Source organism: Scyliorhinus torazame, chromosome 14, assembly GCF_047496885.1.
Source record: "Scyliorhinus torazame isolate Kashiwa2021f chromosome 14, sScyTor2.1, whole genome shotgun sequence".
NCBI lineage: Eukaryota > Metazoa > Chordata > Chondrichthyes > Carcharhiniformes > Scyliorhinidae > Scyliorhinus > Scyliorhinus torazame.
Genome location: NC_092720.1, coordinates 50,446,111 through 50,471,704, shown reverse-complemented (window position 1 = coordinate 50,471,704; position 25,594 = coordinate 50,446,111). Strand labels below are relative to the sequence as shown.

Sequence of the window (25,594 nt, the reverse complement as noted above, 5' to 3'; positions counted from 1 at the left end):
ACACTCCATTCACTCTCTCTGCTCCCCGCTCCATCTCTCCCTCCTCATCTCTCACCCCCCCCCCCCATCTCCCTCGCTGCTCCCCTTTTCCTCAGTTGATGGGCCAGCAACCGGCTCGCCTTCTCCCCGTATTCATACTGTACACCCTGTGCCTTCCTCCATTGTGCCTCTGCATTACCCGTAGTCAACAAGTCAAATTCAACATGTAGCCTTTGCCTTTCCCTGTACAGTCCCTCCTCCGGTGCCTCCGCATATTGTCTGTCCACCCTCAGAAGTTCTTTCATCAACCGCTCCCTTTCCCTACCCTCCTGCTTTCCTTTATGTGCCCTAATAGATATCAGCTCCCCTCTAACCACTGCCTTCAGCGCCTCCCAGACCACTCCTACCTGTACCTCCCCATTATCATTGAGTTCCAAGTACCTTTCAATACACCCCCTCACCCTTAAACACACCCCCTCATCTGCCAATAATCCCATGTCCATTCTCCAGGGTGGACGCGGTTGTTTTTCTTCCCCTATCTCCAGGTCCACCCAATGTGGAGCATGATCCAAAATGGCTATAGCAGTGTACCTTTGGGATCAGTGCCCTTCCCAAGACAAAAAAGTCTATCCATGAATAAACTTTGTGAAAACGCCTTACTCCTAGGTCTACTAAATCTCCAGGGGTCTACTCCTCCCATCTGCTCCATAAAGTCCTTAAGCACCCTAGCTGCAGCCGGCCTCCTTCCGGTCCTGGACCTCGATCTGTCCAGCCTTGGGTCCAGCACCGTATTAAAATCTCCACCCATTACCAACTTCCCCACTTCTAGGTCCGGGATTCATCCTAGCATATGCCTCAAAGTTGGCATCATCCCAGTTCGGGGCATACACGTTCACGAATACCACCGCCTCCCCTTGCAATTTGCCACTCACCATCACGTATCTGCCCCCACTATAGTCTTTGCCTCAAACATTACCCGCTTCCCCACTAGTATGGCCACCCCCGTTTTTTGAGTCTAGCCCCGAATGAAACACCTGCCCCACCCATCCTTTGCGTAGTCTGACCTGGTCTATCATCTTCAGATGCGTCTCCTGAAGCATAACCACATCTGCCTTAAGTTTCTTTAGGTGTGCGAGTACCCGTGCCCTCTTTATCGGCCCGTTCAGCCCTCTCACATTCCACGTGATCAACCGGGCTGGGGGGCTCTTTACCCCCCCACCCCCCCTTGACGACTAGCCATCTCCTTTTTCAATCCAGCTCCTCACCCGGTTCCCACGTAGCCGTATCTCCCCCAAGCGGCGCCCCCCCCCCCACCCCAACCACCCCCCCCATACCAGCTCCCCCTTCTCCCCAGCAGCAGCAACCCAGTTAACCCCCCCCCCCGCTAGATCCCAAACTAGCGTAATTGCACCCCCCATGTTGCTCCCAGAAGTCAGCAAACTCTGGCCGACCTCAGCTTCCCCCCGTGACCTCGGCTCACACTGTGCGAGGCCCCCTACCTGCTTCCCTGTTCCTGCCGTGATTACCATAGCGCGGGAACAAAGCCCGCGCTTCAATTTTGGCCCCGCCCCCAATGGATGGCGCCCTCAGCTCCTCATCCTCCCTCCCCCACGACATGGGGGAAGAGAGAAAAGTTACAGGGTCGCAGGATTAACAACTTGGGAAGTCATCTCTTCCCTCTTTTCCCCCCCTTCATCCCACATATTCACCCCCCCCACTTTGTCCCAAACGTTCTTTTTCTGGCCCGCTCACTCCAGTTTCTCCTCGACAATAAATGTCCACGCCTCACCTGCCGTTTCGAAGTAGTGGTGTTTCCCTTGATGTGTGACCCACAGTCTTGCCGGTTGCAGCATTCCAAATGTAATCTTCCGTTTTGCAGCACCGCCTTGGCCCGATTAAAGCTTGCCCTCCTTCTCGCCACCTCCGCACTCTAGTCTTGATATACACGGATCACCGCGTTCTCCCACCTACTGCTCAGAGTTTTCTTTGCCCATCTGAGGACCATCTCTCTGCCCTTATATCGGAGAAATCTCACCACTATGGCTCGAGGAATTTCTCCAGCCCTCGGTCTTCGCGCCATAACTCGATAGGCTCCCTCCACCTCCAGCGGACCCGTCGGGGCCTCCGATCCCATTAACGAGTGCAGCATCGTGCTCACTTATGCCCTGACGTCCGCCCCTTCTACACCTTCGGGAATCCTTAAATTCTTCCTCCTCGCATTATTCTCCAGCACCTCCGGCCTTTCCACACACCTTTTGTGTTGTGCCTCGTGCATCTCCGTTTTCACCACCAGGCCCTGTATGTTGTCCTCATTCTCAGCAGCCTTTGCCTTCACGACCCGAAGCTCCTGTTGCTGGGTCTTTTGCTCCTCCTTTAACCCCTCAATCGCTTGTAATATCGGGGCCAACAGCTCCTTCTTCATCTCCTTTTTGAGTTCTTCCACGCAACGCCGCAGGAACTCTTGTTGGTCAGGGCCCCATATTAAACTGCCTCCTTCCGACGCCATCCTGCTTTGTGCCTGCCTTCCTGGCCGCTGCTCTAGAGGATCCACCGCAATCCGGCCACTTTCCTCTCTTTTTTCCATCTGTGTCCAGGGGGGATTCCCTTCTGGATTACCGCACAGTGTTTTTTGCCGTTAAAATTGCCGTTGGGGCTCCTATCGAGAGCCCAAAAGTCCGTTCCACCGGGAGCTGCCGAAACGTGCGACCTAGCTGGTCATCGCCGCACCCGGAAGTCCAATAAACACTTTAAATGGCAAGCGAGGGAGATACTGGAGACTCTCAAGCAGGGTAGAGGGCGCCCTGACCCTGATAAACAAGGCACTTAGAGGACAGCACAGTGGCTGGTACTGCTGCCTCACAGCGCCAAGGTCCCAGGTTCGGTCCCGGCTCTGAGTCACTGTCCGTGTGGAGTTTGAACATTCTCCCAGTGTGTGGGTTTCGCCCCCACAACCCAAAGATGGCAGGATAGGTGCATTGGTCCCTTAATTGGAAAAAATGAATTTGGTATTCTAAATTTGTAAATAAAAAAAGCAGGCACTTGGAAAAATGTTGGAGATAGTGCATGAGCATGGTGAGGTGTTGAAGGGGTGGAGGAGGCACTGTCGCGGCACAATAACCAGCAGGCCTGGATGGAAGCAGACCTGCTGAAGGTGGATGATAGGAATAAGGACCTGAGGGCCAAGGTTGAGGACATGAAGGATAGGTTGTGGAGGCAGAACCTCAGGATCGTAGAGATACCCGAGGAGGTGGATGGCCTGTGCTAACGGGGCTATATTTGGGGTATCAGACCTGCCGGAGCTGCAGACGAGAGCAGGGGCTGATGTTCTAGCCTTAGTCTCGCTAATTGCTCGCAGGCGGGCTCTGCTGGAGTGGAGGTCAGCTTCCCCATCCAGTCCGGCTGGGGGATTAATGGTGTTTTTGCACCTCGAGAAAGTAAAGTACACCATGAGGGGGGCTATTGAGGGGTTCTACAAAAAAAATGGCAGTTGCTTATTTTGTTCTTTAAAGAGCTGGTCACTGTCAGCTATTCAGGGGCAGGGGGTACTGCTGTTTCTATGTGTTTTACGGTTTTATGATGCATTTATCAAAAAGCTTGCATTTTTTAAAAATTAACTTTGAAACCACAGTCTTACATTGACTCAGAACTCATCGCTGACTTACTCCTTGAAGCCAAACTTCTTCTAATATCAGCATCTGCAAAACAAAACGATACACAGTACTCAAGATATTCCTTAAGGACCACAACCTGAACTCAAAAGGATATTTCCAAAGTTTGAAGGACCCATTCCACTACTAATAAAGTATGCCTAACCGACTAAAATAAAGCTTCTGCAAAAAGAGATCCAATTTTCAGAGTGCTAATGGGCAAAGACAACGGTGGATTTTAATCATGTAAATCCAACACTGCAATTTACAACCTGTAACTCAATGAAAATAAAATGGATTAATGATACTAAAATTTGAACAGCGCAATGAACCTGGAGGTCTAAATATTCGATCAAAGAACAGTAGGACACATGCTTATTATGTCTGTCACTTCCTACATAATGAGTTTCAAATAGGGGCAGGGGAAGAAATCATCGCATAATCCTTAGCAGCCAGTGAGTGTGAGACACTGGTCAACCCTCAAGTGTCACTTGTCTATCACTTTAGCCAAGGAGAAAAATAATGTACCAAGACTAAAATCTTAATTTCAAATGAATGATAGTGACTGTCCAGTACCACGACATTTTTCTGCAACAATGTGATACTGTTGAAGTAGTTATTGTGCTTTTGTCAGGTTGTGAAAGGTGAGATTGCTTCAACATAGTGACTACTGAATAAAGCAGTTCTTCTTCACGATATAGACAATGCATCTTGAAAATTGCCAAGAGTGTAGATATCATACAGGTAACATTTGTAAAAGTTAATGTGACCAATAGACAGTTATAGCTCAGCAAATTCTTTTCTCTCAAGTGTAAAGAAGTTGATGCAGCTCATTTGTTTTGCTGAGCTTCATCATTTATCATTGGCACTTTTTTAAAAACAACATAAAATAATGAACAGGAATATCAATTGTTGTGCTAAAGAATTCTACAGTAAAAATCAAACCCAGAGATCACAGACGTAGACATTTAGCCAACTCTGGAACAATACTTAGAAAGCAGCCAAAATGTAGCAACATTTTATACTCAGCAACAAACCTAACCACCACCGAGTTTAATATCAGACACATTCAGATTAAATCCAGTTAAAAATGGAGAACACCAAGACAACACAATACTTGCAAAAGGACCATTCCTTAGAACACAGTTTAAACTGTAACAGATAGAGGGATCAAGCTTTAAAAGTGTTAATTAAAAGCGCAATGAATGGCGCCATTTAAAAATAAACTTACAGAGAAGGCTGTACAGGCATGGGGCAAATTTTAACACTTAAAACCAATTTGCTAAATATGAATCAGGGGTTGGAAAAAAGGTTGCAAGTTTCACCACCTTCGTAAATCTAATTCATTATATTGGCTCTTATAGGGAGACTCATAAGACTGCAGAATGAGCAGATGCCAGGATCAGTCAATGTCGTGATCTGTCAACATGACAGAGTATTCTACTTTTTAATCTATCTCAGGCCAATTTGTAAATGCCAAAGGAAGAGCTTTTAACCATATGTATGAGAGCTCTTAAATAAATGTGCTGGTACTGAAATGCTTTTCCAATACATCAGACCAGACAAACTCAAATGGCTATAATCTTACTGGTCTCGGTTCAGCACATCAGTTAATTGGGAGTTCTGACATGGCTGTACACAAGAATTCACAGCAGTTATTTTCAAAGGCACTTACCTAATTGTCAGTTTAGCTTATTTTGCCCAACATTCCCCTCAGAGAGGATTAATTAAATGAAAAGAAAGAGAAAATTAAGGAGAGTAACTCAAATTTATGAACTGCACAGCTGTATAATAGTGCGAAAATCAGATTTCTCCTATCCCACTTCTCAAGGAAAGGTCCTTTCTGGAGCCTACCTAAAACAAAAACCAACACAAAACAAAGCACCAAAGAACTCCAGGGAGAGATGCAGACTTTCGCGACTAATTTGTTAGAGCAGAAAAAAAATACAAAATTTATTAATAAACGCAACATTCAAGAGCACGAATAATTGCACTGAATTAAATGGTCTTAATTGGAAGAGCGTTGGGAGTACAACTGACCTCAATGCCTCCAGATTATGAGAAAGGAAATCAACCAATCAGGGGTCTTCCTTCCAAAATAAAAAGACACCAGTTTTCCTGAAATTTGTACATAATGATTCCAGATTTGCAATTGCCTCAGACGTTAATAACTCACTACTTGATATGATGGCAACACATGATAAATGGCCACTTGGATAAGGGCTACTCACACCTATTGGTGTTTATCCCTATTAAGCTGCTGTATTAAAGATGTGGGAAAATTAAAGCAGAAAATTAGAGGAATCCAAAAAGGATCATTGCTCACAAAATGTGTGCTGTGTGGACCTTCAAAACTTTGTTTTGAGTATTTAAATACAAGTTTGCCAAAGATCAAGTTCTTTAAACAATGTTGGAGGAAGATCTGTTCAGGAGTTTCCCATGGGTCAGTGTTGGGATGCTTGCTCTTCCTGACACATATATATATATATATATATATATATATATATTATATTAATAACTTAGAATGTGGTGTTCAGGGCACGATTCAAAATTTGCAGAGGATACAAAGATTAGAAACATTGTTAACTGTGATTAAGGTACTTTTGAACATCAAAAGGACACAGATCTGTTGGTGGATTAGGCAGATGAAGTTCAATGCAGAGAAGTATGAGGTGTTTCATTTCGGCAGAAGGTGGTATAAAATAAAGAGGGAAACACTAAAGGAGGTGCAAGAACAGAGGGACGTCGGCAGAGGAGATTCACTAGGTTGATCCCAGAGTTGAGGGGGTTAGATTATGACGAGAGGTTGAGTAGATTGGGACTGTACTCATTGGAGTTTAGAAGGATGCGGGGGGGGGATCTTATTGAAACATATAAAATTATGAAGGGAATAGATAGGATAGATGCGGGCAGGTTGTTTCCACTGGCGGGTGAAAGCAGAACTAGGGGGCATAGCCTCAAAATAAGGGGAAGTAGATTTAGGACGGAGCGTAGGAGGAACTTCTTCACCCAAAGGATTGTGAATCTCTGGAATTCCTTGCCCAGTGAAGCAGTTGAGGCTCCTTCTTTAAACGTTTTTAAGAAAAAGATAGATACCTTTCTAAAGAATAAAGGGATTCGGGGATATGGTGTACGGGCCGGAGAGTGGAGCTGAGTCCACAAAGATCAGCCATGATCTGATTGAATGGCGGAGCAGGCTCGAGGGGCCAGATGGCCTACTCCTGTTCCTAGTTCTTATGTTCTTATATGTATATACGTTACTGAAGATGGCAGGGCATGTTCAGAGACCCGCTAGGTTTTATTAATAGGGACAATAAGAACAAGAATGACATGTTGAACTCATGCAAGGCACTTGTTGGGCCTCATCTGGAATACGGTCTCTAGTTCAGGGCACCATACTTGAGGAAGGATGTGAAGGCATTGGAGAGGTTACACAGGAAATACACAAGATTAATTACAGGGATGAGGATAGATTGGAAATGTTGGGACTGTTTTCCTCGGAGAAAGGAAGGCTGAGAGGAGACTAGATAGAGGTATTGAAGGTCCTGAGGGGTATGGACAGGGTCAATAGTAAGATATTGTTCCCACTCAAGGGCACAGATTCAAAATAATAAGCAAAAGGAGTAAAAGTGATGCGAGGGAACATTTCCCCCCCCCCCCCAGAGGATGGTTGGATTCTGGAACGAACTTCCTGAGAGGGTCGTGGAGGTAGGTTTGATCAAGGTATTCAAAAGGGAATTGGATTGCTATCTGAAAAGAAAGAATGTGAAGGTTACAGGGATAAGGGCAAGGGAGTGGAACCAGGTAGAATGCTCTTTCAGAGAGTCAATGCAGACTCGATAGGCCGAATGGCCTCCTGCACTGTAAAGGTTGTGATTTTGTAATGTCTGTGGAGGATTCAATATTTCTTTTAATGCAAATTTGTCTCATATTAATTGCGGTTCATGACAATCGTGTTTAGAAATTTTGAACTGACAAAGTTTGACAAGTATACAATAAGTTTGTGTTAGGGGCTCATTGAAAATTGCTTTGAAACATCAGAAATAAATGAGTTAAGTTAAAATGGGGAAAACTTATTAAAAGCCTATTGCCAGCAGACTGAGCTCTCCCTTAAGTACTGTGGAAATCAAGCATTGGCAAAATAAATCAGACAACATCTAAGTCACTAATGAAATACCTGAAAACAATGATGCCATTGATGCTGAAAGCCCATTCTCTGACATGTGAATGAGGTTTGACTCATCAATACAATCTGTATGACACAGTGACAATAAGATTCACATCATTTTCATAACTTTTCTCAGTGGCAATTAAGAGCAGGCAGGTTGACAATAAAACCCTGCCTAATAAAAATAAAAATAAATTACAACTACCACTCTGCAATACTTATCCACTTAATGGTTACGGTGTTGAATTTAAAAATATAATGGCTTTAATGGAAAATTAAAACAAAAAACTTGCACATTGAGAGAATGCTCAACAGGAGAACGTTCGAACTAAAGCTCACCACTTTGAGCACCATTGGAAGATTTATTTCCTAAAAATGTTGTCCACTAGCGATTGAACAGATCAGGTCAGCTACCAACTGATCCGAGAAAGTCTCTAGTGCTGCACTGCTCTAAACTTGCCATGTGATGGAGAGTGGGAAGGGGAGCAGAGACATAATAAAGACTGTTCCCTTGCAAATGTCAAGCCACCTGTGAAATTATATACATAAATCACTGTTTTGTAGTGCATTAAAGATTATTTCAATAGAGTTTAAGCAACTGTAAGCTAGAATTTCTTGTATTTAATGCGGGGTGGTTATTTACTGTAACCTGTTTGGATACATGTTTGTGAAAAAATACATTTTTTTTTAAGAAAGGAGTTACATTTAATGCCAGTCAGCAGCATTAGTTATGTTTATAAAACCACAAAATGTTTTTATAAATTTAGAGTACCCAATTCTTTTTCTTTCCCAATTAAGGGGCAATTTAGCATGGCCAAGCCACCTACCCTGCTCATCTTTGTGAGTTGTGGGGGTGAGACCCACACAGACACAGGGAGAATGTGCAAACTCCACACGGACAGTGAACCAGGGCCGGGATCGAACCTGGGTCCTCAGCGCCGTGAGACAGCAATGCTAACCACTGCGCCTCCGTGCTGCCCAGTCTCAAAAAATTAATAGTGGTTAAGATCCAGGTACAATAAGTTGGAGAAGTGTTCTTAATACTGTTAAACCACACCACATGGAACAAACTTTGTAAAAATGATGATAGCTATGATCCTCTGCATTTGCCTCTCTTACCATAGGAATACAGATTGAGGAAGGACTGTGACCAATGCCAGAATATTCTGAGTTATGTATCTAATCAAGCAAGAGCAGGTCAATTTGGGGGAAGGGGGAAAAAGAAAGATAAACTGACATTTTGAAGTGTGTCACAAAATTAAATGGAGACTATTTCTGGTCTCCTGGATGCTTTGTTCCAGATTGGACTAAACAAAAATACAATATAATTGATGTTTCTTCCTTTAGTCAGTTTGTAGCTGAGCTCAGTCTCCTGGGATTCAGCTTCAGCATGCGACACTGCTTTAGGATAGTCAAACAGCTCTTTCCTTCAAGTTGGTTTTGAATTTTCTCTTAACACCTGCATTCTTGACATTCTCTTTAACATTTTCTCTTCCTTAACATCTGAAGCCCTCAGACTTGCACTTTGCAACGTACCTGAAGTGAGGGTGTTCCCGAGATTTAAAAAACTTCTATTTAAAAGTACCATCCATTTGATAAGCTTACACAATTCAAGCTCTAAAACAAAATTGATTCTTGTGCGCAAATTTGGTTATTTTGGATTTCTCATTCAAAACAAACCCCCGAGAAAGCTGACAACGTATAGTGAAGAGAATGTCCTTTGCTGATGCACTTGTCCTAAACACTTCCCTAACCTCCTTCAAAAAGGATGTAATCACATTGAACTATAGCAGAATACCAACAAAGCTGCTTTCAGTATTCATAACACAGACTTGTAAAGGAGATATTATCCGAATTAAATTTACTCTAATTGGAGAAAACACAGGTTTTTGAAATGTTTAAAGTGAAAGTTATCCAATTTGAACATATTCTTCAATAAAAGTGGAGCACAATCTTAAGACTCCCCTTTGTTCTCTTTTGCAAAGTAACTAAATGCCAAAGGTAATTAATTCACAAGCAATGAATCTATCAAGAATAATTGCAGGTATCTCTTGGGAAGATGGACATAAAGATTATTATTATTATACGTTATTATTGTCACAAGAAGGCTTACATTAACACTGCAATGAAGTTACTGTGAAAATTCCCTAGTCGTCACACTACGGGTACACAGAGGGAGAATTCAAAATGTCCAAATCACCTAACAGCATGTCTTTTGGGACTTGAGGGAGGAAACCCACGCAGACACAGGGAGAACGTGCAAACTCCACACAAGACAGTGACCCAAGCCGGGAATCGAACCTGGGGCCCTGGTGCTGTAAAACAACAGTGCTAACCACTGTGCTACCGTGCCGCCCTTGAGCATTTCATAAGGTATAAGTTTGCTCAATTGTCCCTTGATGTCCAAAGATGTGCAGTTTAGGTGGGGTTAGGGGGATATGGCAGGAGAGCGGGCCTAGGCAGGGTGCTCTTTCAAAGGGTTGCTTCAGACACGATGGGCCAAATGGTCTCCATCTGCACTATAACGGTTCAATGGTTCTATTGGGTCATTGGAATGCCATTTGTGAAATAATGTAGATATCTTGGAGTTTTATGAATTACCATTAATCAGAGTTGTCATACAATTTTTCCCTCGGTTACTCATCTTTCTCAAAATTAAATAGTTTAGGAAAATCCAGGATGGTGCAATTGCACATAATCTCCTGATAAGCAGTTACATAAGAAAAATGAAGTTATGTGTCACAATCTGCTCTTTTGCTTCTGACAATACCTTTTAATTCAAATTCATCCACTCCATCAGTCGATCCAGAATCTGATAGTGGTGCAGAATCATAGGAACTGATAGGGGACCCACTCTCTGTGGTACAGGCTGTAGAGCAGAAAACATTTTTGTAAAAACTTTGCATTTTACTAGGGGTTAATTTAGCAACTGAACGGAAAGTTAAGAAATGCGCAAATAACCCATAATGAATTAACACAACCATATGGCATGGTTGAGTGGCAGCATCGCCGGAGTTAAAAGATCATGAGTTCAAATACCACTCCAGCGTTTTGAGCACAAACAAAGCTGCCACTTCAGTGCATTGAGGGATGTCTTTGATTTGATTTAGGTTTGTCACGTGTACCGAAGTACAGTGAAAATTGTTTTGCGTACAGACCAGGCAGATCGTTCCATACATGAGAAACATAGGACTTATAATAAATACATAATGTAAATTTTGGACCAGATGTCAGGCCATAATTCCATCTACCCTCTCTGGTGGGCACAAGAGACACCAATGCATTATTCAAAAAGCTGCAAGTGAGTTTTCCCCTCCTCATCAAAGTTTATCCTTTAGCAAAAATCACTTAATAACAAATGACTGGCCATATATCTCATCACTATTTTCGGACGTTGCTTTGTACAAATTAGCTGCCATATTTTCCTGCATTACTGGCTGACTCAATTTCACTGGATGAAAAACACTTTGGGATCTCCTGAGGTTTCTTTTCACTTACTATGGGGATGCAGGCGTCACTGGCAAGGCCAGAATTTATTGCCCATCCCCAATTGCCCTGAACTAAGTGGCTTGCTGGGCCATTTCAGAGGGCAGTTAAGAGTGAACCACATTGCTGTGGGTCTGGAGTCACATGTAAGTCAGACTGGGTAAAGGTGGCAGATTCCCTTCCCTAAAGGCTGTTCGTGAACCAGATGGTTTTTATGACAATCGGCAACAGTTTCATGGTCATCATTAGACTTTTCATTCCAGATTTTTATTCAATTCAAATTTCAACATCTGCCAAGGCGAGATTCAAAACCGGATCCCCAGAGCATTACTCTGGATCTCTGTATTACTGGTCGAAACCTGGTCTCCAGAGCGTTATCCGATTGCTGGTCCAGTGACAATGCCACTATTCCATTGCCTCCTCTGTTAAATATACTAATCAAATGCAAGTTTTTTTCTCTGTTGCTTAAATGTTATAAACTTCGGAAGGAAAAAAATCCATCTTATAGCAAATCAAAATTTGTCTACTTACATTAGGATTGTTACAGCTGCAACACATTAATGATTTCCAGAAATTCTTTTTCTAAGTTTGTACCACTGATTTAGAATTTTTAGCTACAAATTTTGTTTTTGAAACTAGGAACTTCCTTCATTCTAATACGAGATATTTCATATTTTTGAAATTTACCATGATTTGTCATATTTATAATAATTGAAGTAAAAATCCAGATTCAATATTACCCAACTTCAATTTTTCTTCCCAAAGGATTGTCCCAATTAAGTAAATTTCTAACGTGGTCCTTGCTTTATCTGTCGCTGACTGGGCCATCATTTATTGCCCTACCCTGAAGGCATTTAAGTGTCACCCACATTGCTGTCAACCACATGAAGGCCAGTGCAGGTAAGGGCAATAGACTTGAAAATGAAATGAAATGAAAATGAAATGAAAATCGCTTATTGTCACAAGTAGGCTTCAAATGAAGTTACTGTGAAAAGCCCCTAGTCGCCACATTCCGGCACCTGTTCGGGGAGGCTGTTACGGGAATCGAACTGTGCTGCTGGCCTGCCTTGGTCTGCTTTCAAAGCCAGCGATTTAGCACACTTCCTTCCTAAAGGAAATTAGCGAACCAGATGTGTTTTCACGACAATTGAAAATGGTTTCATGGTCATCATTGGACTTTTTTTTAATAAAGTACCCAATTCTTTTTTTTCCAATTAGGAGGTAATTTAGCATGGTCAATTCACTTACCCTGCAATCTTTTGAGTTGTGGGAGTGAGGCCCATGCAAACATGGGGAGAATGTGCAAATCCTCACGAACAGTGACCCAGGGCCGTGATTAAGCCCGGGACCCCAGCGCCATGAAGCAACAGTGCCAACCACTGCACCGCCCTTCATTAGGGTTTTAATTCCAGAATTTATTTTTAGCAAATTTAAATTTCACCATCTGCCATGGCGTGATTCGAACCCGGTCCCGAGCCTGGGTCTCTGGATTACTAGTCCAACGACAATATTACTATGTCACTGCCTCCCCAACTGTTGAATCAATGGTATTATGTCATGGTGAAGATTACCAGACAGAATACCATTTTATGCATTTTTATATACACTCACTCCATATTCATTGTTTTGTAGTTATTTTCTTCCCATTCAGGGATGCTTCCTGATGGTGTCCACTCTAAGGAACAAACAATGGATTCTTTTGGCTCTAGGGACCTGCAGCAAGGTTATTTAAAACAAAAACTCATCTGCACCCGGTTGGCATTGCAGGGGTCAGTCACCCTAACAGATTCTTCAAAGAAAACATAGCTTACCATGCAACACTCCACCTACCCCTCGATGTCAGAACTAACTTAATTAACAAAGGCAATTGGATTTAAATACATCAGTATTGGAGATTAATTTCACATACCCATTCTTACATTCTCACTTCAGCATACATCGGGACTGATTCAACAGTCAAAGGTTTATTTTCCATTAACATGTTTACACAGTCATACATACTGTCTGACTCAGTGCCCCTCATTCGAGGCAGGAGTTTTTTCGTACGGATCTGCTGCCGTCGAATACGGATTTTCTGTTTCAGTTCTCTTATTTCTTTGTCACTGTCCTCTTCATCATCATCCACCATTTGTTTCTTCATCAGATTGCACTTCATCAGCTCAATGGCAGCAATCAGTGATTCAGATATACTGAAATGAGCATTCTCCTAAATAAAGAGTTGAGTTTACATTTCAATATATTTTGTAAATACAATAGGAAGGAGGAGAAACAAGAGAATTGATGAGAGTTCCAAACTAAGGAACTCTCATAAATCAGACAAGGATTATCATCTTTGGACAACTTTGCAACTGATGAAATGAGAGTATTTGGCCAAACAGGTCAGTTCTACGCCCTAGCATCTCCAAAAGAAAACAGTTCGTTAGGAGCATCGGAAACGGATCAACGTCGGATTTTTCTTCACGATGCTGGATTCTCCGCCACGCCGGGAACTCCACTACCAGCGGCAGGCACCTGAGAATCCAGCCCAGAGTTTAAGAAATCATTGGTGTGGGGTTAATGAAAGAAAATGAGACACAGGCGTTGCATTTTAAATACAGAAAGAAAACCGACTAGAAATAAGCTGCGGTTCGAGAACGAACATAAACAAGAATCAAAAGATAGATAACGGAAAGCCCATAATGCCACTACAGCCTACTTAACCTTTTAAAAATGTTCTAGTGCACAGAAGTATAAATTTGAAAAAATAACCAAAATTCAAGACCTAGAACAATTCTTTACATATTTAAGGAAGGAATCATAAATATACCTTCTCCAAATCCGCACAGCTTCCAAAGTCCTGCTCTGATAGATAGCTGATCAGAGACTGGCCCTGCGATGGTTGACGAAACATTCCATCAGAACTGTGTATGCAATGGGCACCCTCTAGAACAAAATAAACCAAAATTACCAGTGTAAGTTCAATCACTGGAGCTATACACCTGAAGATATCATCCCAGGTCTTCTGGGTCTCTGGAACCCATTGGATCTCAACGCACTGACTTTGTGGCAATTGGCGGGGACATTTGAACTTCTTGCTCCCCAAGACTCTCCGAAAGAGTCATCAACTGTTCATTTAGAGTTAATGACTTCAGATGGTTGAGTTCTTACCTGAATAGTTATTCAGTAAATGTTCGAATATCCTAATCTCCTGGGTAAAAATACAACTGATTTCACCCCCATCAACCCACTGACCTGCCTTCATCACCTGACCGAACCCCGATCCTCCATCTTCACCCCCACCACCTTAACCCCTTAACTCATCCATCATAACCCCCCACCCCCAAACTTTCTCTCCTTAACTTTACAAAAAAACTTTGGGACATTTAAACTCTTCACACACCCAAATATGCCAGTTAGTGCCATAAAAAAGGGATGTGGCTTCAGCATGGATATTGTTTGTTGATGTCTCTAAGGTTTCCTGCACTGAGTGAGTTCAGAAAAATCCTCCATCAGAAGATTGCCCAGAAAAATTGGAGGAAGGCAAATTGGTAGTTTTTTTGTCTAAACATGGTCGGAAACAGTGGTTCCAACCCTGATTGAAAGATTTGGGCCATGATGCGTACTGCTCTGTACCTGCTTATTGCCTATTTTATCAGCCATTTGGGCCATTTTATTATTAAATGATATTCAATGTCAAAATTTCAGTAAACTCTGGAATTCTGCAACATCATATTGAGCCAAATAACCGAGAAACAGAAAAAGCTCCAGCAAAGGTTGTATAGAACTTTGGTGAGGCCACGACTGGAGTTCTGTGTGAAGTTCACATTATAGGAAGGATATGATTGCACTGGAGGAGATGCAGAGGAGATTCACCAGGATGTTGCCTGGGACGCACATGTAAATTATGAAGAGGTTGGACGGGATTGGGTTGTTTCCGTTGGAGCAGAGAAGACCGAGGGGCAACCAGATCAAGATATACAAGATTATGCATGGACATGAAGTGGAAAGATATCAGTGGTTCCCCTTAGTTGAAGGATCAGTCAAGAGGGGACAAGTTCAAGATGAGGGGCAGGAGCTTGGGGGCGGGAGATGTGAGGAAAAACCTTTTTTTATACAGAGGGTAGTGACGGTCTGGAGTGCACTGCCTGGAAGGGTGGTGGAGGCGGGTTACCTCACATCCTTTAAAAAGTACCTGGATGAGCACTTGGCACACCATAACATTCAAGGATATGAGGCAAATGCTGCCAAATGGGACTAGGTAGGTGTGTCAGGTGTTTTTCATGTGTCGGTGCAGACTCTTTGGGCTGAAGGGTCTCTGCTGCACTGTGTATTTCTGTGATTCTGTGAAAAATGTGAGGTCTTAATTACATCATTTAAAAATTCCACACACCAAAATTTAGATAGCTTTTAAAAGCCAAACTTGCAAATGTTTAAAAAGACCAATTAGTCATCAGCTGTTCAGAGATATTAAGAATTTATCAGAAGATAATGACATATGATAAAAGTTTTCTTAAAAATTAAGTACAATGCAATTGATGATTCGAAAGAATGCAGTACCATGTGTTTCACGGCAAGTAAAATTATTGTATAGTTTTTAACTAATATAACCTAACTAATGCAATGATTTTACATTTGATACTGCAGGATCGAAATGAGATTTATGTGCTCACCTAGGAAAATTACAAGAATTTTAATTAATTGGGTAGTTGGAATCAAACGTATTAAGATTGTACCTTTGTGTCAAAGAAAAATAAAATTTGCAATGGTCCTAAATTACTTGGTGGCACAGTAGTTAGTACTGCTGCCTCTCAGCGCCAGTGACCCAGGTTTAATTTCAGCCTTGGGTAACTGTGTGGAGTTTACACTTTCTCACCGCGTCTGCATGGATTTCCTCCGGATGCTCCGGTTTCCTCCCACAGTCCAAAGATGTGCAAGTTAGATGAATTGGCCCGGCTAAAAAATTGTCTTTTAGTGTTCAAAGATGTGTAGGTTAGATAGGGTAACGGGGATAAGATTGGCGAGTCGGCCTAGGTAGGGTGCTCTTTCAGATGGTCAGTGCAGACTCGATGAATCAAATGGCCTCCTTCTGCACTATGATTCTTTATTGTGATACTCTGCTGTCTAATGAGAGCTAAATCAGTGCTAGACTTTGTTTTTTCCACAGAGTGTGGTGAATCTGTGGAATTCACTTCCACAGAAAGTCATTAAGGCCAAAATGTTGTAAATTTCAAGAGGGAATTAGATATAGCTCTTGGGGCTAAAGGGATATGTGGGGAAGACAAGATCAGGGAATTGAATTTGATGATCAGCCATGATCATAATGAATGGTGGAGCAGGCTCGAAGGGCCGAATGGCCTCCTTCTGCATCTATTTTCTATGTATGTTTCCATGTACTTGAATATTGTTTGGAATAAGTGCTGCTTGTGGCTTGCTCGATAGAAAAATAAAAGCGGGGGTGAGTGAAAAATCAGAGTTACATGATGTCTATTCACACTGCACAAAAAATATTTTAAATATCTTACTAAAAGTGCAGAGAAATCTAAATTATTGAAAAAATAATGAAAATAACGAGGAATCAAACCTCATGGCGTACTAAATTCCTGGGTAACATCAAAAACAGAAGAATTGAGTATACAACTTAAACTGGCTAAATTAAACAGATTTTAAATAGCATTTACCAGCTTCCATGTAGGGAGAGCTTGGAGTGCTGACCTCGCCACTCTGAACTGAGAAAGGACCATATTCCTTCAGATTTCTGATTCCCAGATGAGACTCTAAATTACAAAATACAGTCAGTCATTCATTCAAGGGACTAAAGACTTGATTTTACTGCAAAGGGCTTTTGTTCAGTATTTACATTTCAGTGTTGATTAATTTGAGATTTGTACTGCTATACTGGGAAAAGAAAATGTTATTGAGAATGCACTTAGAATATTACATTAAATCAAAAGTAAACATGCTTTAAAACAAAGGAGCTTTTTAAAAAGATCGATTTTTCTGTTCAAATTATCTGCTTGACATGGGAAACTGGCTTCAAGGAACCAATGCATACATATAGGAGGAGGGAGTGGGGAGCAAAACAATAACAATATTTGCAAGAACAAACAAATAGATTTCACCATGCAAGAACTAGGTAAAAAAGGAAACGCACAATGATATGAAATGCAAGTAAGCATAGAAGTGGTGTCAGTGGTCATATCAAGTAGGCATCAACCAATATCAGCGGAAGGATTTGGGGAAAAAAATATGCTCTGCAATTTATACAATGGATGTTAAGACAACTTCAGCCTGAATAGTGCATTTTAACACTGAAAAATCAAACTTTTTTCAAAGACTTCTGTTCAGTGATTGCAGTTGCTATAAACAGTTTCTATTAGATCAGAGGAAGGAACATGCAGCCTCAGCACCTTGGAATGGGTCAGTTCAAGATTGCATCTTTTCGGCAATAATCATTTAGTTGCCAACTATTAAGTCCCATCATGATATCTATTTTAGCAGTTATTCTGGAGTTGCTTTTACTTAATTCTGAAGTTATTGTACAAACTGGATTGATGAATTCAATTACCAAAAGGTAATAAAATAAATTATTTCAATCTCACGAGGCACTTGTCAGCCAAAGCAGTGCATCAAGAAATTCCTGTTTGACAACAGCATCTGTGTTCAATCACATCCATTTGATAGCTGACACCTCAAAGATAAAACCAAAAGAAATGTTTTGACCTGTTTATACTGGAAACAGGTCTACAGTGATAGGTCTCATATTATTCAGGACTGCAATCCATTTATCTTGTGTATGAATCTCAGATTCTTACTTGTTGCGAATGTTCGAAGTGCATTGTGTATCATCACAGCTGTATTTCTGATCACTGACCTTCCACCATTGGTACAGGCCAGCAATGAGAAAACTACAGGGGTCAGTCATCCACAATTCAGCAAAGCTGCTGCTCTGATTGTTCATGTTCATTTTAGGCAATTCTGCCCTGTTTGGGGCGCTCTCAGAAAAGCACATCATAAACCAATTTTCTTTTTAAAACACTGTTTGTGGCACTATGGTCACCCATGTGCATAATATTTTCTGTTATTGAAAGCAGGGGTCCCATTAACATGGCAAAATCACATTAATTTTCCTTTAATGAGGGTTGTAAAATATATAGTAAAGTGTATTTTCATTTTTAAATGCAGCTTTGAGGTAAGCTTTCAAATTATGAAAAATGTAATTGATGTTCCACAAGCTGCTCCACCCATCAATGGAACAAAGTTTGCACCTAAAATTCTTCCCCCAAATTTTTCATCTCGGAAGTGGCACAAGGGGAAAAGCCAACTGAGGCGTTTCTCTCTTAAGGAATGAGTAAATAAATCACAAAGCATTATGGTTCTAAATTAATAACACTGCAAAGACTTTTTGTCTCCATTTTATCTCATATATTGTTAGATCTCTAGAAAATTTCCCTTTTACAGAGAAATAGGAGGAATTTTTGGAGATAGTCTTTCACATTATGCAAGGTCCTTTTTCAGCTGTGATTACCTACAAATATTCCAGTTGCAATTAAAATAATTACTTTTTCCATTTTATACATTTGCTAATAGGACACAAGTCCGGTATGAGCATGTGCGTACATACAATTTCCTAACCGTGTCAGCACAAGGAAAACAAACATACAGGATACTGAACCCACACATCCTCCAATTGTGGATTATGCAGGTGCAAATATGGACATATTGAATTATATTATAAAATGTAAATTTTCTTCTAATAAAGTCCAATTATCTGGTGAAGAGGTTAGCTCTCATTTGAATCACTTTTTAAATTTTTTTTCCAATTAAGGGGCTCTCTGCAGTGGGGTACAGGGCTCACTACTGCCTGACAGTGTCGCCCCTCACCCCCTCTGGGGGACTCCCAGATTCTGGCACATCATAATTGAAGGTTCTTTTGTTTTTCTGCCTCTGTAGATAGTTCAGGCAGTGTTCTATTAGGCCCCCTCCACCAATACCCCGACTCCCTCTCTCCCCACCATCCTCCTTTTCTCCCTCTCCCCACCAACCCCCCCCCCCCCCCCTCCCTTTCCTTTCTGTTGGCACAGAGGCAAGGGTTTCTGGTCTTTCCAGCGCAAAGTTTAGTGCTTGTACTGTTTGTTTTTTGTAGAAATGTGTTGTGAACTGTTTTAATAATCAGAGTATCCACCCCCCCTCCCCATACATTGGTACTGAGGGGAAATTACCCTGTTTCTCCAACACAAATTAGTGTTTGTACCGTTTAGCCGTGTATATATTTTTTACTGTTTTAATAAAAAGATATGGCTAATCCACCTACCCTGCACATCTTATGTCTTAGTGAGACCCACGCAGACACGTGCAAATTCCACATGGAGTGACCCGAGGCTGGGATCGAACCTGGGTCCTCGGTGTCTTGAGACAGCAGTGCTAACCATTGTGTCACTTTGCCACCCTTTCATTTGAATCACTAAGCTATCTATATTAACAACTTTTCTACTCTGCCGATTTTGAAGTAAAAATTGATTTTGTAAAAATCAATAAAAGGTTAATGGGGGAATTGTATTGGTTGAAACCTCAGAAACGTAGACCACCAACCAGTTCCATTTCTACACTTTACATATGATAAAAATGACAATGCTGGTATCATTAATCATAGTGGAGATTGCATGCTGTTTCATCATATTGAAATGAAATTTATGACAGCCATTTGCAAACCTTCCACTGGGTCCTCTACTATAATTGTGATTTGCCGGAGGTCTCCTTGAGAAAGCCGAAGAATAAAAATTGGGAAATGAAAGGTTACAAGACAGTAGGATTATAGGTTAGTGCAAAAATAGATGATTTCTCCCTCTGCGCCCTGCCCTCCCCCCTCCTTTCTTGAGACAGTATTACAATATTGTGTAATTCATGCATAATTCTATACTCCCAGTAAGCATCACATCTTGGCTCACTTGACATGTAGCATCATCTTTGTTATACGAGAAGGTGACTTTCTCTGGTTTTCTATCCCTCCTCCAAATGACCAAGCCAAGACGGTGAAACCTGCCTCTACAGCAAGACCAGGTTATATCTAGTTAGACTAGAATTTTCAAACAGGTCATGACAGAATTATTGTAACAATCTGGTTAGCTAACTTTCATTGCACGTCATATAACAACAGGTGTTCAATGTTTTATAAAAGCAGTAAAATATTGCAAATAAGCAGAGTATCATTGAATCCCTGCAGTGCAGAAAGAGGCCATTCAGCCCATCGAGTCTACTCCAACCCTCTGAAAGAACACCCTACCCAGGCCCCCCTCCCCCACCCACCACCATGTGTAAACCTGTAATCTAACCTGCACATCCTTAGACACTAAGGGGCAATTTATCATGGCCAATCCACCCAACCTGTACATCTTTGGACTGTCGGAGGAAACTAGACCACCCGGAGGAAACCCACGCAGACACGGGGAGGATGTGAAAACTCCACAGTCATCAAAGGCCGGTATTAAACCCTGGTCCCTGGCGCATATATAAACAGTTTTGCTCAACTAATCTGCAAGGTTATTCTTGAGATTTTCCAGCATTTGAACTTGATTTTTTTTTTTTTTAAAACAAGAAAAAAACTTCTCAGGCCTGAATAAAGAACAATACAGCACAGGAACAGATCCTTTGGCCCTCTAAGCCTGCATTGATCATGATACCACTCTTGTCCATGGCCCTCTAAGCTTGCACTGATCATGAAACCACTCTTGGCCAAAACTCTAAAGAACAACGAACAATGCACCAACACCGCTCTGAAATGTCTAAACTGGCAGTTCTTCACATTTTCTTTGTTAACATCTGCCAAAATAAATCAACCTTGCGGAACAGTGCACAGGTCTACAGCCTACCACTGCATCGTGCTGTGTGCTGAGCCCTGTACATAGACCTTCAAAGAATTACTCATTTAGATGAAGCTAATTTCACCTTAAAATCTATTCCCTAGTTTCTGAAGGCAGCTGCTTGTACATTGGTGTGGTTCCCCAGGCTTCAGATATCACTAATGTTTTTCCTAAAATACCGCCCTTAAAGAGTTCACATAGGAAGTGCTGGCAGGTTTACCAACCATAGGAACTCATGGTGGTGTCTTACACCTGCCGCTCTCATACTTTAATGGAAGAGGTCACTGGATAGATATAATGAGTAGGAACTCTAATTGACTTTTTTTTCCTCTGCCGGCCACATGGCAAGGTTTAATATAGGCCAAAACTTGATCCCCTTTCACACAGATAATGAAGTACAGGCCACGGAATGAAATGGTCTACAGGCTTTGGTATTAGCACCATCCTTTAAGGGAGCTACCAGTTATTATATTTTCCATCTCCTTCTTTAATTAGCACAGGAAGAGATTTAATATCGTGTAGCAAGCAAATCTTGATATACACAAACGTTTGAATTAAAATTCACTGTACCTGTTGTCTTTGTTGTTGCTATACCAGTATCAGAATGGGAACGGATATGGCTTTTCTTGAAACTGCCCTGTCGGTCCAGATTCTGGGTTTCAGAGAAGCTGGAACGTCTTGGAAGATTCAGTAGAGATTCACTACAGCTGACAGTCAGTTTAGGAACTTGCCCTGCCAATGGAGCAAGTTTCTGCGAACCTCCGGAACAAGAGGAGGAGCTATTGCTGCACTGACTCGAGCTGCGATCCCTCCGTCCCAGGTTTCCAATAGCCAAATACTCTGGTCCATCATCTATTTCACTTGACCCCTCATCTTGTACTTCGCCCGAAGAGTCCTCACCATGGCTAACTGGGGTACTAATTGTTGTCTCACTGACTGGGGAAAATGGTTCCATAGAGGGGATGACACTGAACTGGTGGATGCCAGAGGCCTGATCTGGTACCAGTTGTTCTGTAGAATCTGGAAAAAATGTCAAATTAACCCTCTTGTTGGTCTCTTGCCGAGTCAGATTTATATTGAGGTCATGTGGCGTCGCACCTATATCAATGAGGAAAGGAGAAAATAAAAGGGAAAAGGTTCAGTTGTATTTTCAATTGTCTTAGCTAGACAGGAAAACATATACATCCATCCAAGTCAAACTGGTTTCTTTAATTTAAAATTTTTAAAAAACATTGACATGCCTGACAAACCATGATTCATACCAGAGGAATTTCTAAACTCCAGAAACCAGTGGGGACCTCATTATCTTGGAACATGTGCTAATGTGCTCTATAACTATGTCAAATGCCAATGAAATTCATCAATGCTCTTCATATTTGCAAGGCAGGGCTCTGACCATGGAGAATGTATGTCTGCAAAGGCAAAGGGGACCCTGACCCTCTATTAAACCTCTCAATATGCCACCCCTGGGAAAATGCATCCTTTGTTCAATACCCAGGAGTTGTAGTGGGAGGTGTGTCACATCAGCTCTCCAAAGCTGCTAGAATGTGTAATATCACCGTGTGGATCTGAACTCAGGCAGTTTGCCATTTTCCAACCCTACAGGTAGCAGCAGATTGAGCTCTGTCCATGTAAATTGCCTGGCCCTCAACTACACTGTGTACCATCTGAGGGGTGTACGGGGGTTGTTTTACTTTGTTCTGTATTTAATTCTATTGGGTTTTCTTTTTCATTCTGTTGTTGATATTTTGTGAAAATCCTAATAAAAATTGTTTTTTTAAAAAAAAACTATACAGTTTACCATTGAAAACGTCAGAACTTCTGTATCGATGCCTTTTAAGACTAATTCATCTTTTCATGCCTTCTTCCATCATGCAAGTCCTTGCTTCTGTAAAGACTGATCACCCTGCAACAGTTTCAGACTGCTAATCTGAAGGAATACACCATTGAACTTTTGATTCTGGACTCTGGGCCCACGTGAAACCACAAGATTCATTTGAATCATGGTCTTGCACTGTACTCCTTTTCTTTCATTATTGACTGCAAATGTTGCCACAGTTCCAGAGGACCATTCCCCTTGAGGGCTGACTGATGGTAATTTAACCCGAGGGTGACCACACCTCACCTTCATGAGTACCTCAGCCTATATGGGCTTCGTCACCTCTCAGCTCCAGAGACATAGGGAGGAGATGAGAAAATACCCCCTTGCAGCCGGCAAGATGGCAGTGGAAGCCGCGACGGCTCCCATGAGGAAGGTAACGGACAATATGGGGCAGAGGCTCGAGGCCAGGATGCAGTCACTCCGCATCATAAGCAGCCATCCATTCAACTGAGCTAACTGACACCCTATCTATTGTACAGGTGCAAAACTCCTTCCCACCCGTGTGCAAAATAAACCAACCTTCTTATTTTTACCCTATCTCAAGTTTGCTGTGGGGTTATTAGTACAGGATCAGATCACTCCAAACTGAAGAGTTGGGGAAAATATGCCGCCATTCAAAAGGGAAAGTCAGAAATCAAAAACAGCTTTTTGTTTGTAGATAGGTAGTGAGGGGGGAAATCAGGGCTCTTTAAATTAATCCCCGTCCTGTCCGTCGCACAATAAAGCAAATGGTTTCATACTAGTGGCTAAACTGTAGTTTATACTTTCAAAAATAATAAATTATTTGTCTATTTCATATATTAATTTGTTTTCTTCCCCACATCCCAAGTAAAACCAAAGTCTACAATGAACTCAATAAAGACTCACAAATAGAAAGCCAAGGCATGGAGACTTAACTTCAATTTTCATAGTGCTTTACATGATTTTTGTCCAATGATTTGGATATTATAGCTCATTATTACTGTCTGTCACTTCACATTACAGTATCAATTTTATTCTCACGATAATATATTCATTCTATATACCCTGGTTGCCTTTTATAAGATGGCAGGGAAAAGGAAAGGAGTATCAAAAAAACCACCATCTAAATCAAATATCTATGATCAAGAGCTAAATTTGATAAATCTGGTTAATTATTGTATATAATAACCATATAATTTAACCATTCTGACAAACGTTGTCAGAGATTTATGCTATTTAATTATTAACAACACCAGGAAATTCTGTAAAGACTTGACAAACTATCATTAATGCTTTCAGTTTCAACTTGAACTCTATTATTACTGCATTATATTAACTTCTGGTGACAGGGATGTACTGAGTAGTCACACATAACATCGATAACATAGAACATAGCGTGCAGAAGGAGGCCACTCGACCCATCGAGTCTACACCGACCCACTTAAGCTCTCACTTCCACCCTATCCCCCTAACCCGTCCTATTCTTTTGGACACTAAGGGCAATTTACCATGGCCAATCCACCTAACCTGCACGTCCTTGGACTGTGGGAGGAAACCGGAGCACAAGGAGGAAACCCACGCAGACACAGGGAGAACGTGCAAACTCCGCACAGACAGTGACCCAGCGGGGAATCGAACCTGGGACCCTGGCGCTGTGAAGCCACAGTGCTAGTCACTTGCGCTACCGTGCTGCCCCACATCAGGTGGCTTTCCTCCAGAAAACCACAAAATAGGCACTTTTGGCCAGATTTAGCCTGAAAAAATGGACTCATTCATCTCCTCACCCACAAAGACAACAGAGGGGAAAATAATGCCAGAAACAGTAGCTAGAGGGGCCGCAGGACAGGAGCAGCGAGCCAGTTGATCAGTGGACCCATGAGGCAGGAGGTCCCTGGCCACACCCGAGGGGAGAGTCCAGCGACACGGACAGCGGGCTCCATCCCCCCGCCCCACGAGGCGATGGTTGGAAGACATTCCTAAGGAACTAACCAAGTTGAAGGACGAGATTAAGGCAGAGATTCAAACGGCAGTCAAGGTGGTGGTGGCAGAGGCGCAGGCCGCCATGCAGACAGTGCTGAATGGCATGAGAAAGAGGCTGGAAATCCAAGGTAACGCACACGGCAGCTGCAAAAGGCATCGATGGACCAGAGCAACTGAATCATCAGCCTGGAGGCTGAGATCAAGAGGTTGGAGGGGACCCAGGGGAGCCGGAAAAGGAAGGTCGAGGACCAGGAAACCCGATCCAAGCGACATAATATCCGAATAGTGGGCCTGCCAGAGGGGATTATGGGCAGATACCCAACTGATTATGTGGCCTAGATTCTGGGCAACCTGCTTGGAAGGGACAGCTATCCCAAGCCGCTGGAAATTGACACGGCCACAGATCGCTCCGACCAAAGTCCAGGGCAGGGGAGCAGCAGTGGGCAATAATTGCCATGCTGCACAGATATCAGGATCAGGAGAGGATCCTGTCCTTGGCTCAGCAGACGAAGGCAAGCAGTTGGGAGGGACACAAGATAAGGGTATGCCAAGACACTGGGGTGGACCTGGTGAAGCGCAGGGCCGAATGCAGCCTCACAAAGTCAGCCTTGTGCAAAAACAATTTTAGATTGGGGATGTTATTCTTAGCCAGGCT

At 42.3% G+C, this 25,594-nt stretch overlaps 1 protein-coding gene across 5 annotated transcripts in view; it reads right to left on the bottom strand.

Moving 5' to 3' along the window:
- LOC140389718 (run domain Beclin-1-interacting and cysteine-rich domain-containing protein-like) overlaps positions 1-25,594 on the bottom strand; it is a 112,228-nt gene that overhangs the window by 40,959 nt on the left and 45,675 nt on the right. For 3 of the 5 annotated variants that reach the window (XR_011934454.1, XM_072474167.1, XM_072474164.1), the window contains exons 7-14: positions 21,687-22,214; positions 19,969-20,013; positions 16,938-17,033; positions 14,087-14,202; positions 13,282-13,486; positions 10,565-10,663; positions 7,804-7,878; positions 3,614-3,674 (exon numbers count right to left, since the gene is read on the bottom strand). Coding sequence is in view for 4 of the 5 variants with exons in the window: in XM_072474167.1 (XP_072330268.1) it covers positions 3,614-3,674; positions 7,804-7,878; positions 10,565-10,663; positions 13,282-13,486; positions 14,087-14,202; positions 16,938-17,033; positions 19,969-20,013; positions 21,687-22,214 (1,225 nt within the window). In the remaining variant the exon portion in view is untranslated. The remainder of the gene's footprint in view (positions 1-3,613; positions 3,675-7,803; positions 7,879-10,564; positions 10,664-13,281; positions 13,487-14,086; positions 14,203-16,937; positions 17,034-19,968; positions 20,014-21,686; positions 22,215-25,594) is intronic. The other 2 variants (XM_072474166.1, XM_072474165.1) reach the window with 2 other exon arrangements.